The sequence below is a fragment of the Hyla sarda genome, chromosome 2 (assembly GCF_029499605.1).
Source record: "Hyla sarda isolate aHylSar1 chromosome 2, aHylSar1.hap1, whole genome shotgun sequence".
NCBI classification, from domain to species: Eukaryota; Metazoa; Chordata; class Amphibia; order Anura; family Hylidae; genus Hyla; species Hyla sarda.
The window spans coordinates 290201706-290219857 of NC_079190.1; the positions used below are offsets into that span (position 1 = coordinate 290201706).

The following is an 18152-nucleotide window of genomic DNA, read 5'->3' on the forward strand; positions in this document are numbered from 1 at the left end:
ATGGGCTCTCGCTCCTGTCAGCTCCAGAATAAAATAGACTTTGGCGCCATTTTCATCGGAAACGTGAGGAGGAATTGTCAGGGCAGGCAGAAGGCATTACAGGGAAACCTCTCCAAAAGAGCACCCCATATCCAAACCGGATTCATTTGAGAAGACCACCCCCTAGAATTTTGGCAGGTTGTCCCAAGAAGGCTTCACTGTATTTCTTCTTCCTTTCCTAAACAATTGGCGGGACACGACACTTCAGGGAATGTTTGCTGACCTACATGAGCCTGATGCTGCTGAACATGTCCATAGTCAGCACCTCACTCCCCGCCCGCTCAGACTCTCCGCCGGAAGTTATCGTCTCCTAGCGACCGGCATTAAACAATATGGTGGCGCAGAGGGGTGACAATGAGCAGCCCGCTAGTTACGTTAGGGAGGTCCCGGAGGAGTAAGATCCTAGGCGACCACCACGATCACCTGGGGAAGCCCATGGATGTCCAGATGTCCCGGGAGACCCCAGCTGCCAGAGACCAGTAGGTGCCGCGCTGTATATCCACAGCGATCATGTCCTGTCCTGCAGACAACTCCATGCTGTTTTCTTTTCTTCTAGGAGAAGAGCTGCCCCCTTTAAAGACAATGCGGCTTATCTAGGTAAGTGACAGCAGAAGACCAGTACATGGGCAGCCATTACTACCGCAACCTGTCCAGTGTGATTACCAGCACAACTCATTGTATGGAGACATGACAGCAAGAGAGAACTGATACCTTCTGCATCTAAAGGGAGTGATAGGAAAAAGACTCCCTTACAGTGTCCATTTTAGGACATCGTCAGTCGTCAGCAGTACCTCAGTCTTCTGTCAGGCAAAACAGCGTCCCGCCTCCTACCCCGGACCAATCGACATCAGCCGCAACTCTGTCCTCCGTCAGGCAAAACGGCGTCCCGCCTCCTCCCTCACACCAATCGCTGTCATCCTTCGGCCACAACTCCCTCATCCGAAACTCCCTCATCCAAAACGCCGTCATGCCTCAGACGATTCTCCCTCAGACGCAACTTCCTGCCGCATAGCAGAGCCGACATTAAATAGCATGTACAGCAGAACCCGTATAGCAGAAAGCCGACACTGACTCGGCTCTGCTACACGGCAGGAAGGTTTTTCGTTTGAGGGATGACGGAGTTTTGGATGAGAGACTTTAGGATGACAAAGGAGGAAGGAGAGAGTTGCAACTGACGCCTGACGGAGGGTGGTACGAGGGAGGAGGCGGGATGCTGTTTTGCCTGACGGAGGTACGGCTGACGACTGAAAATGTCCTAAAATGGACACCGTACTCCCTAGATCAGTGTTTCCCAACCAGGCTGCCTTCCGCTGCTGCTAAACTACAACTCCCAGCATGCCAAAGGCTGGAGATGTAATTTTGTAACTGCTGAAGGCACACTGGTTGGGAAACAATGTCCTAGAGCAGTGGTCTTCAACCTGTGGACCTCCAGATGTTGCAAAACTACAACTCCCAGCATGCCCGGACAGCCGTTGGCTGTCCGGGCATGCTGGGAGTTGTAGTTTTACAACATCTGGAGGTCCGCAGGTTGGAGACTACTGTCCTAGAGCATTGATGAGAAAGTCTACTTTAAATAATATCATAGGATGAGGCACATCTTATCTGGCCTATTGTACCTTAAGTTGTTGTTTCTGGTTGAATTATAAAAGCCGCAGCCATTTTATGTGTCACAGACTTGTGTCCTGTGTTCCTTTCTCCCCATTTAGTCTCTATGTAGCGCTCCAGCTGTTGTAAAACTACATCTCCCATCGTCTCCTGACAAGTGAAGGCTGTCATGGCATGATGGGCGTTGTAGCTGAAAAACATCAGGGTGGGGAACACTGCTGTATGAGATCTAAGCCCATTTCTGGCAAGTATTCGCTCACTCTATCTGCTGCCACACAGTTTGCCAACTGCAGAAAAACTTCTTTGAGAAGACCACATCTTTATCCAGACCAGATTTTTTGGAGAGATTTTGTCCCCCATACACTTAGCATGCTACCCCTCAAGAAGACCGCCTTTCAGTGCCATTTTGGGTAGTCTTTTCAATGAGGTTTCACTGTATTTGTGGCTTCTGCATAGTGAGAAGAGCCGCTGCACAATACTGGAGACTTCTCAAAAGATACATTACACAGGAGTTAAATGGCTTCCCAGTGTGGAGCTAGTTCTCTTTAACCCCTTAGGCCATGTGTACACCCCAGAATTTCCGTGCCAAATTCCAAAGTGGAGTCCAGTTGAATTCAACGGGATTCTACTGCTCTGAGCACACGGCGGAATTTTTTCGTGCCAGATATTTTCGGCACAGAAATTTCATTTTCCGCCTCAGCGCAAAGAACAAACATGTTCATTCTTTGTGCAGAGTCCATACAGAATGCATAGCTGTCTATCAGGCGGCGCATTCAGGGATGTGGAATTCCTATCGCCCCAGGCCCAGGACATGCAGTTCTGGGTGCCGGGCAGGTGAATTTTTCCGTCCCTTAGCCCGGAAACCTGACCTGACAAGCACTGTGGCGCTCAGCAGTCTGTATGGAGCAGATTCCCGACTCGTGCCCGCTCTATACTCTGCAGCCCCCGGCTGATTTCAGTAGCCGGGGGCTGACGCTAATAGCCAGCATGCGGCGATCGCCGCGACTGGCTATTAACCCTTTAGATCGCCACTGTCAAAGTTGACAGCGGCGTCTAAAGGGACATGTGAATGCTCCCTGGTGGGCTGGTTGGGTGGATGCCCCCCCCACCCCTATGGATAGGGGATAAGTTGTTTTCAGCCGCAGATGGCCTTTAAGCAGGGGTGGGCTACCGCTATTAGCTAGTATGGAGCAATCTCCAATGTTGGCTATTAACCATATAGATTCCACTTTCAAAGCTGACAGCAGCATTAAAACGGCTGTGTCATTACTGGTGCGGATCAGTCCCCATAACACAAACACAGGGTACTGATCCATTTTTAACTGCAGCAAAGTTAAAAAGAAAGGGTCTTACTATATGCAGAATTGTCTGTACTAATAAAATATAATGTTTATTATCCTGCACAGTAAATGGTGTAACCAAAAGAAAATACCAAATGCCAGAAATGTTTTATTTTTTCCCCCCATCCAATACCAGGAAAAATTGAATGAAAAGTGATCAAAAAGCCCCATCTACCTAGGGGTACCTAGGGGTATTCCAGGCAAAAACATCTTATACCCTATCCAAAGGATAGGGGGTAAGATGTCTGATTGCGGGAGGCCCTCCGCTGGGACCCCTCGCGATCTCCCTGCAGCACCCCAGTATCTCCAGTTTTGGAAACCTCCGGGTTTCCGGGACTGGAGATGTGACGCCAAGCCACACCCCCTCCATTCATGTTTATGGGAGGGGGCGCAACAGCCATCACACCTCCTGAATGGAGGGGGTATAATGTGGTCTTACGTCATATCTCCAGTCCCAGTAACCCGGAAGTTTCTGAAACTGTAGACGCAGCCCCGAATAGAATGCAGGTGCTGCAGGGAGATCGCGGGGGTCCCTTTGGATAGGGGATAAGATGTTTTTGCCCGAAATACCCCTTTAAAGATGAAAACAACAGATTTCAGCACAAAACATGAGCCCTAAAACAGCTCCATAGACAGAAAACTAAAAAAGTTATACGGTTCAAAATATGGCGATTTAAAGCATTACTGTCATTTAATACAACTGTTGACTTGTGAAAAGTTGAGATTGTATCGGATCTCACTGTTGAAAGATGCTGCGAGTGCATATAAGCACGCTCCCCTTCCCAGATGCCAGAGTCGACCTTTTTACTGCATAGAATTATACAGATAAGGTCGGATTTGATTGACTGACTACTGGGGCATGAGGCGCTCGATTTAATTCCTGATCGCATTGTGTTTCAGCAGTCAGACCCGGTACAATCTCAACTTTTAACATGTCTGGGCAACATGTGGTGCATGTGCCTGGAAACAGAGAGCAAGAGATGGAGGATGCAGCAACAGGATACATATTATCTGTGCAGAGCTTTGTTTTTATATGCATTGCCTCGGCTCTGCTTCTCACAGCAGTCAGGTCACTGAGCAGAGGTAGGGGGAAGGGTGCACCTCATGGGGAGGGGACAGCACAAGGAGTGGAAACTGAGCTGTACCCCACTGCCCCCCATGATTTCTTGTCTGTGCTGACCATCTTCATCCCCCATTGCTCCATTGCTTCCAGTTATGGGATTAGGGGGTAGAGTGTGATGGACTACAGCACCTGCCTGAAAGATCAAGTCTAGAAGGGGACTTTGCACATACTGTGTGTGCACATAGAGTGTGAGCATCTGCGTAAAGTATGTGTATGAGTCTGCATATACTTCATATGTGAATGTGCATATACTCTGTACATATAGTGTAGGTCTGCATCTAGTGTATGTGACCATGTCACCCACAAAGTGTGCTGTAATGACAACATGTACATTGTTCAGATGACACTGCAGTCAGTCACTGGCCTCAGTGGTCTGTTTTTTTACATATATGGCACATGGCCAGAGATTGGCTCAGTGGGGAACACCAGAGGAGCATCCAGTTTACTGGGAGTTGTAGTTTTGCAACAGCTAGAGGCTGCTACAGGTTGGATACCACTGGACCAAATATGAATAGTATTCAGAATATTGGGCAGCCTAGATGGGCCAAATGGTACTTATCTGCCAAAACCTTCTATGTGATGCTGCCACAGAAACATGACATCTTGCCACTACTTCATGCTGCCCTGTCTGCGTTTGGGTAATGGTGTCACACAGTCCATTAGCCATGTACCAGTGTTTCATTGTAACCCTAATTTTTAATGTCATTAAAGGGGTAGTCCAGTGGTGAAAAACGTATCCCCTATCCTAAGGATAGGGGATAAGTTTGAGATCGCGGGGGGTCCGACCGCTGGGGCCCCCTGCGATCTCTCTGTACGGGGGCCAGGCTCTCCGTCCAGATAGCGGGTGTCGACCTCCGCACGAAGCGGCGGTCGACACGCCCCCTCAATACATCTCTATGGCAGAGCTGGAGATTGCCAAAGGCAGCGCTTCGGCTGTGCCATAGAGTTGTATTGAGGGGGCGTGTCAGCCGCCGCTTCGTGCGGAGGTCGACACGCCCCCTTCCCACGGGCTGTCGGGGCTCCGTACAGGAGATCGCGGGGGGCCCCAGCGGTCGGACCCCCCACGATCTGCAACTTATCCCCAATCCTTAGAATAGGGGATAAGTTGTTCACCACTGGACTACTCCTTTAATTCTATTTCTGGTTGTTTTCATAAGTAACAATTTTATTTCAGGAATAGTAAACAACTGTGTTAACTGTAAGTATCATTATATAGTTATTTAATTTCATAGCTCTCTTTACTTCCTGTCAGTTGCAAGTCTTCCATCCAGCAACAGTTTCCCTCAAGAGAAGGTACAGTTCACACTTGGGAAGGAACACGGTGAGAATGTCAAGGAAGAAATACTAATCTTACTCTGTATGATTCGTATGGGTTGGTTATGGCGTTTTTTAATATATTTTGTTGTAGGATTGAGTGACTTTGATCTGTTAAGCAGTACTGTAAAAAGAGTCAGTGAGTTGGAGACACGAGTAAAACTACAAGCACGAGAAATCCAGCTGAAGGTATGCACAGTGTTTTATGTACAGTTGTGCTTAAAAGTTTGCATATCTTTTGGAGAATTGGTAATTTATGAACCATTTTTAAAGAAAACATGAGTGAGGAGGCAAAACCCATTTAATTTTTATTTTTTACAGGATGTGTCTGTAACAAAACCCACATCACACACCATGTAGGGTAGGGTCACATGTAGCCCATCAGCAGCATATTTGATGCTGGGGATTCGCTACTCACCATCCCTAGTGTGTGCCTCCTGCTGTGCCCGTGCCAACTGCCTTGTCTGCTGGTAGCCACAATCCACTGATACGAGCAGACATTGCAGTCGCTCCCTGAGCTAGACAGAGAGCAGCTGCGATGTCTGAGTACACTGCACATGCGTGCAGCAACTCTTAGACAGTAGCGCATCCGCAGCGTCAAATACGCTGCGGATGCACTACGTGTTACCCTACACTTTAAGGGGACCTGTCACATTGGGTAGCATAATATAGTGATGAACATGGTATTTTCAGCAGTCTGTCTCTTTATTTCATAATGTATAGTAGGTTAGTAGAACTTGAAACAAAAAGCATGCAGCACCACTAGAGAAAATCACCACTAGAGAAAATTTACGGCTGCCACTATTATTCCCCCGCCACCCCCCCCCCCCCCCCCCAAATAATTCAAAGATTTTGCCCTAAGGACAGTGATAGGGGGAAGTCTGTCAAGCTGTGCTTCTTCCCTAGAAGCATCAGCTGCGTGGTACTGGAAGTAGGTTCTCTTGACCTACTGTATACTGTGGCATAAGGGACAGACATGCTGTTTTTTAGAGGTCTGTCCCTTATGCCACAAGAAGGGCGGCATAATGAAAACTACAGGTACATTTTTACATGGACACTGTCGATTTAAAAAAATTCTTTAAGTTTTATAGAAGGCAAGGATGGTCAGTTCTCAGGATTCCAAACATGGCTGTGCACTCCAATGTTTAAGTTTTATATCCTATGTGATTTCTGCCATATTTGTTTATCCCCCTATTTACCAAAAATAACTCCTTATGTCAGAAAAACAACCCTAAAGTCTTGGTTTAGATGGCTTACTTCTCTGCAATCTGCTGTTCACTGCTCGCTGTCAGTGGAAATTTCTACTAGCAGCTAGATCAGGACAAATTAGGCTGGGTTCACATACACAATCACTGTAACACTAAAACCTAACATTTATTAAGTTACCAATACAAAAAAATTATATAGTGAATACCATCAAATCGCCAATACTAGTAAACCAAACATTTTTACCAAAGTCCTCCTGATAATAAGAGACCATGACCCACGTTGGTGAGACCACCAATAATGGGTGTGTTAGTGAGTGATAAAGGGACAGACAAGAGTACAAATAAAATATAATTATTACTTACAGAATTATAGCACATGGGAACTGATCCTAGAGGAAAGAGGTTCACGTATATCAGGCGTCCGGCATAGTTTCTCTCCGGCATGCACCGGAGGGAAACTGATGCTAGAACTGATCCCATTTATTTGAATGGGACAGTTCACAATCATCCAGCAACTTAATTTTGACGCCGATGGTTGGACACGCTGGAAGGCACTGGACAGGGGAATGCAGTTTGCTGCATTTCCCTGTCTGGCGTCCAGAAACAATGGATACTGGATGCCATACAACTGATGACAACTGATTCATGTTGGCATCAGTTGCATCGACATCTAGGCTTAGTTCACCTATGCCAGATGCCGTACATATGTGAACCCAGCCTAACAGGAAGTGAGAGTGGGGTTTAGCATGTGCTGTGTGGAGGAGAGCGAGCCGAAGAGCCTGGGCTGTGTATCTGCAAGCTGACAGTCTTCCAGCTTAAGATGCTCCAAACTGGTCCTCAAATGTCAATCAAGGCCTCCTTCTAATCTCGTACCAACGACAAAGCTCAGGGCAGCTGTCACCTGTGTAAATACCAGTGTTCCCACTGCTACAGTATCTCACATAAGGAAGCACACCCATCACATTTTTGTAAATATTTTATTATAACTTTTCATGTGACAACACTGAAGAAATGACACTCTGATACAATGTAAAGTAGTGAGTGCACAACCTGTATTCTAGTGTTTAATGTTGTTTTCCCATCAAAATAACTCAATACACAGTCATTAAAGGGGTATTCCAGGATTTTTTTTCTTTGACTATGCTACAGGGGCTGTAAAGTTAGTGTAGTTAATAATATAGTGTCTGTCCCTGTGTGTGACAGTTTTCTCACAATTCTTCTGTGATTTTCACCCCAATATTTATTTTTAACAGCATACAAAATGACTGTTGTCTCAGATTTTTCCCAGCTTGCAATGCGGCCGAGACCTGACTCACTAGTCAGCTGATGACAGGGAACCTGTCTGCTTCAATGGGTGGAGCGATCGCTTGATGGGAGAGAGATCAACTGCAACTAATGCAACAGCTGTAGGCACCCTGATTGAAAACCACAGGTCTTTTGTTTCAATGGGTGGAGTGGCTGATGTGTGGGAGGGAGGAAAATGGAATTGTGGGATTTGTAGTAAAAAAAAAAAAGTCAAACAGGAAATACAAGTTCACAAAAAGATAGCCACAGTGTTATGGTAATCTCATGACACAGCCATTTAGCCCCAAGACAAGCGCAGATCGTTCCTAAGCATGTCCATTACTGTCTGCCAGGTACGTACTAAAATCACCTTATGATGGATAACCCCTTTAATTTCTAATCCTTGGCAACAAATGTGAGTACACCTCTAAGTGAAAATTTCCAAATTGGGCCCAAAGTGTCAATATTTTGTGTGACCACCATTATTTTCCAGCGCTGCTTTAAGCCTCTTGGTCATGGAGTTTACCAGAGCTTTACAGGTTGCAACTGAAGTCCTATTTCAATCCTCCATGATGACATCACAGAGCTGGTGGATGTTAAAGACCTCGTGCTCCCCCACAATAAATGCTCAATAAGGTTTAGGTCTGGAGACATGCTTGGCCAGTTCATTACCTTTTCCCTCAGCTTCTTTAGCAAGGCAGTGGTCATTTTGGAAGTGTGTTTGGAGTCACTATCATGTTGGAATATAACCCTGCGGCCTAGTCTCTTAAGGGAGGGATCATGCTCTGCTTTAGTCTGTCACAGTGCATGTTTAACTAAATAAATCTATCTTGGTGTCATGTCCTTCGTCTGCTTGTCTTCAGTAAACTGTTTCTAGATTTTCTTTTGCGTCATCTTTATTAGAGGCTACCTTCTGGGACGACAGCCATGCAGACCAATTTGATGCACTGTGTGGCATGTAGTCTGAGCACTGACAGGCTGACCCCCCCCACCACCACCACCTCTTCAACCTCTGCAGCAATGCTGGCAGCACTCACATGTCTATTTTTCAAACACAATCTCAGGATATGACGCTGATCACATGTATTAAACTTCATTGGTCACCCATGGAGGCCTGTCCTAAGTGGATTAAGCTAGCTCCCCATTAACACTTGAGACCTTTTAACAGTAATTAGTCACATGACACAAGGGAGGGAAAATGGCTAACTGGGCCCAATTTGGACAGTTCTGTTACTTGAAGGCACACAACAATACACGATTATACACCCGGTTGTGCACTCACTACTTTACATTAATGCCTGAAGAAGCGGTAACCCCGTGAAATGCGTTGCATGATGGGAAAATAAAGTTTTTTGGACCTGGTAGACTCCCAGTGCCTGATTTGATCCAGCCTACTATTGGAGGTCCGTCTATTGTTTGCTGTCTTTGCGATGCATTCACACACCAATTCCATAGTTGTACTTGGTTTTGTACAACTAACTTTGGTAGGCGCTATCTTTTTGGGATCTTTTGTCATTTGCTTACGATATCACACCATGGAGTGCTGTTTGTTCCACTTTAAGCTACTTTACATTGTAACGGAGTGTAATTTCTTTAGTGTTGTCACATGAAAGGATACAATAATGTGAAGGGTGTACTCACTTATGTGAGATACTGTATATGCCCACAGTATAGCAGTGTAATATCCCCCCTCCTTTTTAACTTCACAGCAGCAGTACCAGCTCATTGCTTCCTGGAACCCTTCCTTGCTATGATCCTGCTGCTGCTGGTTTTATCTTGTCTGATCATATAGTACCTTTTTAAATGCAGAATATCACTAATCCCCTTCTCTCCCCACATGTCATCTATAGTACTGTACAGTGTGAATCATTCTCCAGCACATTGCCAGCCTGTTCATGAGATAGTGGTGCATAGAGGAGTATGCTGTGCTGTGGTTGGCAGGGCAACTTAGGCAGGAAGTGCCTGTCTGGGAACTACTTGCAAACAGCCCTGCTCTGGTCCCATCTCTGAAATAAAGAGAATGAATAATAGCTGTGCACCATTCAGGGGACTTGTAAATTTCCAATAACAGCAGTGAAATCACTAAAATCACATTGTCAGCACTTCAAAGGGTTAGTCTACTAAACCATTTAGGTTTATAAACCTTTTTAAAATGACATGTACATTGTAACTGTAAAGAAGAGATAATGTTATTAAATATGAAACTCATTGCTTAAATGGGCACTGTAAGATACAAAAACTTTTTATATGTTGTACGTCTTGGCAAAACAGGACAGACAGGAGAGGGCACAGAGTACTAGCCCACCCTCTTTAACTGGACTTTGTCCATGCCTGCGCTTCAGCTTAGACAAAGCCATTATTTCTATGAAAAGGAAATAACATTTTCTTAATGTTATATATAACAGTTTTGTCAAGATGTACAACATCTAAAAAAAATTTTGAATCTGACTGTGCCAATTTAAGATTGTCCAAGGATATATATTTTAATGTGTTTATAGATATCTGTGAGCTGCTTAAAAACTTTTCCTACTACCATTTATGGCATATTTATTGTTTATGACACTAATGTTGTCAGTGTGAGGAATCCCTTACCTATACAGAGTTTCCTGCATGTGTGTAGTCATTTTTCACTGTACTTGAAAGATGAAAGAGAAGCAGCTTGTAGACTTCGAAGATATAGAATCACCCAGGCAGAGCACAGTTGTTTGAGGAAATGTGTTGTAATAACTACTGTTGCTATCTGAAGATATCAGCTTTTAGGTTTAGTCACCAGGCACTATAGGTAAACTGTTTTGTATAGTCACTAGATACTGTAAATCAGAGGTATTCTACTTACCATATTAATGTCACGTGTCTTATATTTTAGGATCAAGAGATTGCTGCCTTGGAACAGAAGATCAAGAAATTGCAAACACGAAGGACAGGTAAGAATTTATTTTAGTCTTGTCCATGAGGACTGACTGATAAGGACATTGACTAGTCTTTTGATTATAGACAATCCACCAGTGGACAAGCAAGTATACGAGCTTGAGAAAAAATGTCAGGAACTGCAGAAGAAAGTAAATGACATGGAGGTATGTCTTTCAGTGCTCCTGAGGTCTTCTCTTGTTTATCTAATCACCAATGTTTTTTGTACAAAATGTATGAATCCAATGGACATAAGCCAGAAAAAGCCAACTTGTCATACATAACAAACTTAATCTCTAATATTATCTCTAATATGTGAATGAGTTCCCATAATTTACATAGTGCTATCATATTCCACATCACTGTTGACATTTGTCTGAGACCCAGTGGGGCACCCAGTCACATTTCCCTTCATCCCAAGAGCTCACACATAAGACTGTGGGAGGAAACGGGAGTGCACAAGGAAAGAGAACATTTACAAACTCCCTGCCGGTATTTCTTCGAGGATGTTGAAATTAGGTCAGATTCAAAGCTAAGTAATCTAGGGCTGTTACCAACCATTATTGGTAAAATTGATTAATTAGTCGATTTAAAAATTAAAATAATATATATATTTATATATATATATATATATATATATATATATATATATATATATCAGGCATAATAAAAAATGAATAAGTCACATGATTATAAAAAAAAACTTTACAGTGTTAAAAATATAGCATATCCACATGCTCGGGTCTGAAGCTAGCTCTCCTCTTATTAGCTATGTTGCTGCAGAGAAGAGGCTTTCTGATGGTGGGGACGTACCTGATATACACAAGTAGGATCTTGCTAGTTTGCCCATAGTAGGATATTTTTCCACCACCTCAAAGTGTTGCTAACCTTTTGAGAGAGGTTTCTCAGCAAAATATGACTGGACTTCATTCCTTATTAGTGTGTTAAATTGAAACTGACAGATACTGGGGTATATAGTGTGGGTGAACCGCTTTAAAATTATGGGTCACTCACTTTAATGCGCTTCAGCGTGCATTGGAGGGGGGAAACCAGCTGATCGGTCTCCCATGCCTCAACTATATATGTATATAATTTTTTATTTTTCCTTCTTCTCAAACCTTACAAACATTTGCAGAGTATCACACCAACAGAATATACGCAAAAGGAGGAGAATAAAAAAACAGAGAAGACATAAACAATAAAGCTTTTACAGAAACATAAATATTTTCCTACCGACCTATATTGTGGCAGGCTTTCCAATAAATAAGGCCCATACATGAAAGCAAAACAACACAAAACAAAACAAAGAAAAAAAGAAAAAAAAAGGGGGGGGGGAGAAGGGGGTAGAGGGGAAAGCCAACTTTCTCTCCAATTCCCTAAATGAATATCAAAATTAACTCCTATCAATCCACTTATTCCAAATTAAATTACATTTTTCTACTTGGCCCCAGCTCACCAGTTGCATGCAATCACATGGAGAAAGGCTTCATCGCAGGGAGCACAAGAAGAAACGCTAAGCCATATTCTTATTTGGTCACAAGGCAATCCAACTGGTGGGGAAAGGGTACTCCAGCTCCACAATGGAATTAAAAATAATACTTTATTCCGCTACATATTTAAAATACTAAAAATGACAAGGGTTTTAACTCACTTGAGCACCTATGTTTTTGTTTTGTAATTTTTGGATTTGAAATATGTAGCAGAATAAAGTATTATTTTTAATTCCATTGTGGAGCTGGAGTACCCTTTCCCCACCTGTTGGATTGCCTTGTGACCAAATAAGAATATGGCTTAGCGTTTCCTCTTGTGCTCCCTGCGATGAAGCCTTTCTCCATGTGATTGCATGCAACTGGTGAGCTGGAGTCTTTTGTTTTTCCCTTTTATTTCATATTAAAAAAAAAAAAAAAAACAGTAGCATGTGGGGGGCACATCCGTCTGATCCCCTGTCTGGTATCCTGCACTGTTTGCTATTATGTTACAGTGGGGCAAAAAAGTATTTAGCTAGCCACCAATTGTGCAAGTTCTCCCACTTAAAAAAAAGAAGAGAGGCCTGTAATTTTCATTACAACTATGAGAGACATAATGCGAAAAAAAAAAAAAAACATAAAATCACTGTCTGATTTTTTAAAGATTTTATTTGCAAATGGCAAATACCGTTTGTTGGCAATGGCAAAGTCTGCTGGTATTTTGGCCCATTTCTCCATGCAGATCTCCTCTAGAGCAGTGATATTTTGGGGCTGTCGCTGGGCAACACAGACTTTCAACTCCCCTCAAAGGTTTTCTATGGGGTTGAGATCTGGAGACTGGCTACGCCACTTCAGGACCTTGAAATGCTTCTTATGAAGCCACTCCTTCTTTGACCGGGCGGTGTGTTTGGGATCATTGTCATGCTGAAAGACCCAGCCACATTTTATCTTCAATGCCCTTGCTGATGGAAGGAGGTTTTCACTCAAAATCTCACAATAAATGGCCCCATTCATTCTTTCCTTTACACAGATCAGTCGTCCTGGTCCCTTTGCAGAAAAACAGCCCCAAAGCATGATGTTTCCACCCCCATGCTTCAGTAGGTATGGTGTTCTTAGAATGCTGAGTTGCCTCCATTCTCCTCCAAACACAACCAGTTGAGTTTTTACCAAAAAGTTCTACTTCGATTTCATCTGACCATATGACATTCTCCCAATCCTCTTCTGGTTCATCCAAATGCTCTCTAGCAAACTTCAGACGGGCCCGGACATGTACTGGCTTAAGCAGGGGGACACGTCTGGCACTGCATGATTTGAGTCCCTGGCGGCATAGTGTGTTACTGATGGTAGCCTTTGTTACTTTGGTCCCAGCTCTCTGCAGGTCATTCATTAGGTCCCCCTGTGTGGTTCTAGGATTTTTGCTCACCGTTCTTGTGATCATTTTGACACCACGGGGTGAGATCTTGCGTGGAGCCCCAGATCGAGGGAGATTATCAGTGGTCTTGTATGTTTTCCATTTTCTAATAATTGCTCCCTCAGTTGATTTCTTCACACCAAGCTGCTTGACTATTGCAGATTCAGTCTTCCCAGCCTGGTGCAGGTCTACAATTTTGTTTCTGGTGTCCTTCAACAGCTCTTTGGTCTTGGCCATAGTGGAGTTTGGAGTGTGACTGTTTGAGGTTGTGGACAGGTGTCTTTTATACAGATAACAAGTTCAAACAGGTGACATTAATACAGGTAACGAGTGGAGGACAGAGGAGACTCTTAAAGAAGAAGTTACAGGTCTGTGAGAGCCAGAAATCTTGCTTGTTTGTAGGTGACCAAATACTTATTTTCCACCATAATTTGCAAATAAATTCTTTAAAAATCAGACAATGTGATTTTATGGATTTTTTTCTCATGTCATAGTTGAGGTATACCTATGATGAAAATTACAGGCCTCTCTCATCTTTTTAAGTGGGAGAACCTGCACAATTGATGGCTGACTAAATACTTTTTTGCCCCACTGTATGTGATGTTTACTATAACATTCATTGCCATATTTTTGCTCTGTAGGATAGCCAGTCCATTCTGTGTATAAAATATAAGGTAGCATTACTTTGCTTTGATGTTATACCGTGTAATTAGATTTTATACACTAGGTATTGTTTTTTCTGCCATATATATGGTTTACACATGATGTTGGGGTTTTGGACGGACTGAGCTGTATTATCTGCCTATCATTTATATACATGTGCCCCCTTGAGGGTGGTTATATCCTTCCCTCATGTTTTTGTTGGAGGTTGCTCTGGTTAGAGCAATTCTAATTGTTTTTAATCACATTGTCTTTTTATATCCGTGTATTTTTGTATATTTTTTACTAATAGAGATTAATATTTTTTATAGGTGTGCACTGCATTTTAGTATATCCGCTAACTTTCTCCCTTTGTTTTGTATATGGCTATTGGGATATACTGTTTTGCACCCTGATATGTACTCTGATATAGAGGTTGAGCCCCTGTGTTTTTCTGTATGTCTCTACAACATGTCAAAAGTTTTTTTCAAATTTTTTTTTATTGACCATGCCCTTTTAATTTTTGTTGTTACTTTACCCTCAGCATTTTCTTAGTGATTATGGACTTATTTGGGTCGGAGATGAAGGTCCATCTGAATCTACAGAGCAAATGATTCCACAAAGCAATGCAGGTGACTGACCATGTTAACTTGCAACCTACAAATTGCTAAACATAACTTATAATAAAACAGGCAATAAAAACATTTCAATATATTTTCTTCGCAACTATACAGGTCAATCTTCCTACAGTTTCCAACCAGATTTTGATCTTATCCTTGAGAATATTCAGGATTTGAATGTGCTTGGAGGAGAAGGTGTATCACATGTAGAGTATAAAGAGGGGGCAGCACGTCTGAGGTCACCTGAGTCTGTACCACTCACTTTATATAAAAATGGAATCCTTATGTTCCAGGGGCCATTTCGTTCCTACCAAGAGCCATCAACACAGGTAGGAGATTGTGCAGCAAGATGGGTAAAGCCTGAGTTGCCTCCATCCTTAAAGGGGTACTCCAGTAGAAAAAATGTTTTTTAATTAACTTTTAATCCTTCCAGTACTCATCAGCTGCTGTATTCTCCAGAGGAAGTTGTATTTCTGTCTGGAGTTCTTTTCTGTCTGACCACAGTGCTCTCTGCTGTCACCTCTGTCTGTATCAGCAACTTTCCAGAGCAGGAACAAATCCTCATAGCAAAACTCTCCTGCTCTGGAGAGTTCCTGATATGGACAGAGGTGTCAGCAGAGAGCACTGTGGTCAGACAGAAAAGAACTCCAGAAAGAAATAAAACTTCCTCTGGAGCATACAGTAGCTGATAAGTACTGGAAGGATTAAGATGTTTAAATAGAAGTAATTTACAAAATTGTAAACATTTCTGCCACCAGTTGATTTGAAAAAAATAAAAAAAAATTTCCACCAAAGTACCCCTTTAAGTGCTGATGATTTCTGTATTGCAGCAATGCCTGAGGGACATCATGGATGGATATTTTCCTTCAGAACTGCAGACACGCTTTCCTGATGGAGTACCTTTTCAGGTAATTGAATACAGTTGGGGGAATTATCACTGTCTTTTGTAATTTAAGTTCTTTTTACCCCTGGGCATATGTCATTCCCACTTCAAAATTAAACACTGAAATTGTTCAACAACGTAACTTTCCAAAAAGTGAACTTTACAATATGTGAAAAGACGCAACACTTTTGTGCAAGAAATGCTATTGGAAAAAAATTTGCACCTAATATAGACAACAAAACTGATCTACCAATAATGATATGTGTTTCGGGTATGGATAGATGCCATGCTTAGTTCTATTCAGTTAGGCCATGGATGCATTACAAGGAGTTGTGGGGTATACCATTCTGCTGTGCAAAAAGGGGCCACTGCAGTATTAAAAATGTGTTCAGAAACATAAAGGCATGTGTATTAGAAATCTTTCATAGTAGAATGTCTTGCATGTTTAAGGAGCTTTCTAAACCTGTCAGAGAGACAGTACAGACAGGGAAAAGGGAACGTGATGTTGGAAGGTAGGAATGATGCCACTTTCCCTAAGATATACACTGCTCAAAAAAATAAAGGGAACACTTAAACAACACAATGTAACCCCAAGTCCATTTCACATGCTGTTGTGCAAATGGAACAGACAACAGGTGGAAATTATAGGCAATTAGCAAGACACCCCCAATAAAGGAGTGGTTCTGCAGGTGGTGACCACAGACCACTTCTCAGATCCTATGCTTCCTGGCTGAGGTTTTGGTCACTTTTGAATGCTGGCGGTGATTTAACTCTAGTGGTAACATGAGACAAAGTCTACAACCCACACAAGTGACTCAGGTAGTGCCGCTCATCCAGGATGGCACGTCAATGCGAGCTGTGGCAAGAAGGTTTGCTGTGTCTGTCAGTGTAGTGCCCAGAGCATGGAGGCGTTACCAGGAGACAGGCCAGTACATCAGGAGATGTGGAGGAGACCATAGGAGGGCAAAAACCCAGCAGCAGGATCGCTACCTCCGCCTTTGTGCAAGGAGGAGCACTGCCAGAGCCCTGCAAAATGATCTCCAGCAGGCCACAAATGTGCATGTGTCCACTCAAACGGTCAGAAACGGACTCCATGTGGCTGGTATGATGGCCCGACGTCCACAGGTGGGGGTTGTGCTTACAGCCCAACACTGTGCAGGACGTTTGGCATATGCCAGAGGACACAAAGATTGGCAAATTTGCCACTGGCACAGATGAAAGCAGGTTCACACTGAGCACATTTGACAGTCTGGAGACGCCGTGCAGAACGTTCTGCTACCTGCAACATCCTCCAGCATGACCGGTTTGGCAGTGGGTCAGTAATGGCGTGGGGTGGAATTACTTTGGGGGGCCGCACAGCCCTCCATGTGCTTGCCAGAGGTAGCCTGACTGCCATTAGGTACCGAGACGAGATCCTCAGACCCCTTGTGAGACCAAATGCTGGTGCGGTTGGCCCTGGGTTCCTCCTAATGCAAGACAATGCTAGACCTCATGTGGCTGAAGTGTGTCAGCAGTTCCTGCAAGAGGAAGGCATTGATGCTATGGACTGGCCCGCCCATTCCCCAGACCTAAATCCGATTGAGCACATCTGGGACATCATGTCTCGCTCCATCCACCAATGCCACGTTGCACCATACTGTCTAGGAGTTGGCGGATGCTTTAGTCCAGGTCTGGGAGGACATCCCTCAGGAGACCATCCTCCACCTCATCAGGAGTATGCCCAAGCATTGTAGGGGGGGTCATTCGGGCACGTGGAGGCCACACACTCTACTAAGCCTCATTTTGACTTGTTTTCAGGACATTACATCAAAGATGGATCAGCCTGTAGTGTGGTTTTCCACTTTGATTTTTAATGTGACTCCATATCCAGATGAGATGGAGTCGGCACTCGTGTAACAGAGTGGTGCTCGCAGACCAAGAATAAATGCGGTATATAGGAAGAAGTCTCGGCACTCACCCATATCCAGACCTCCATGCGTTGATAAGTTTGATTTCCATTGATATATTTTGTGTGATTTTGTTGTCAGCACATTCAACTATGTTAAGACAAAAGTATTTCATACAATTAGTTCATTTATTCAGATCTAGGATGTGTTATCTTATTTTTTTGAGCTGTATATTACAAATTTTAAGGATTCACATGTACTACTGATGTATGCAAAATATAATAATGGGTGTGATTTAACATTTACAAATATACACAGCATATAAAAGTATCAGACACATATCAGATCATCACATAACTTATTTGTTCACTCCCATTCAATAATTGCCTAATACTGCCGACTCTCCCTACACTGAAGTGACTGTAGA

At 43.4% G+C, this 18152-nt stretch overlaps 1 protein-coding gene across 2 annotated transcripts in view; it reads left to right on the forward strand.

The window, feature by feature from the left end:
* Positions 1–267: 267 nt before the first annotated feature.
* The window catches only part of UBXN11 (UBX domain protein 11), a 37821-nt gene continuing 19936 nt past the window's right edge, over positions 268–18152 (forward strand). For both annotated transcript variants that reach the window (XM_056557432.1, XM_056557433.1), the window contains exons 1-9: positions 268–518; positions 596–636; positions 5360–5428; positions 5516–5610; positions 10780–10837; positions 10908–10987; positions 14881–14968; positions 15071–15285; positions 15787–15864. In XM_056557432.1, coding sequence (XP_056413407.1) covers positions 394–518; positions 596–636; positions 5360–5428; positions 5516–5610; positions 10780–10837; positions 10908–10987; positions 14881–14968; positions 15071–15285; positions 15787–15864 — 849 coding nt within the window. In that variant the 5' untranslated portion in view covers positions 268–393. The remainder of the gene's footprint in view (positions 519–595; positions 637–5359; positions 5429–5515; positions 5611–10779; positions 10838–10907; positions 10988–14880; positions 14969–15070; positions 15286–15786; positions 15865–18152) is intronic.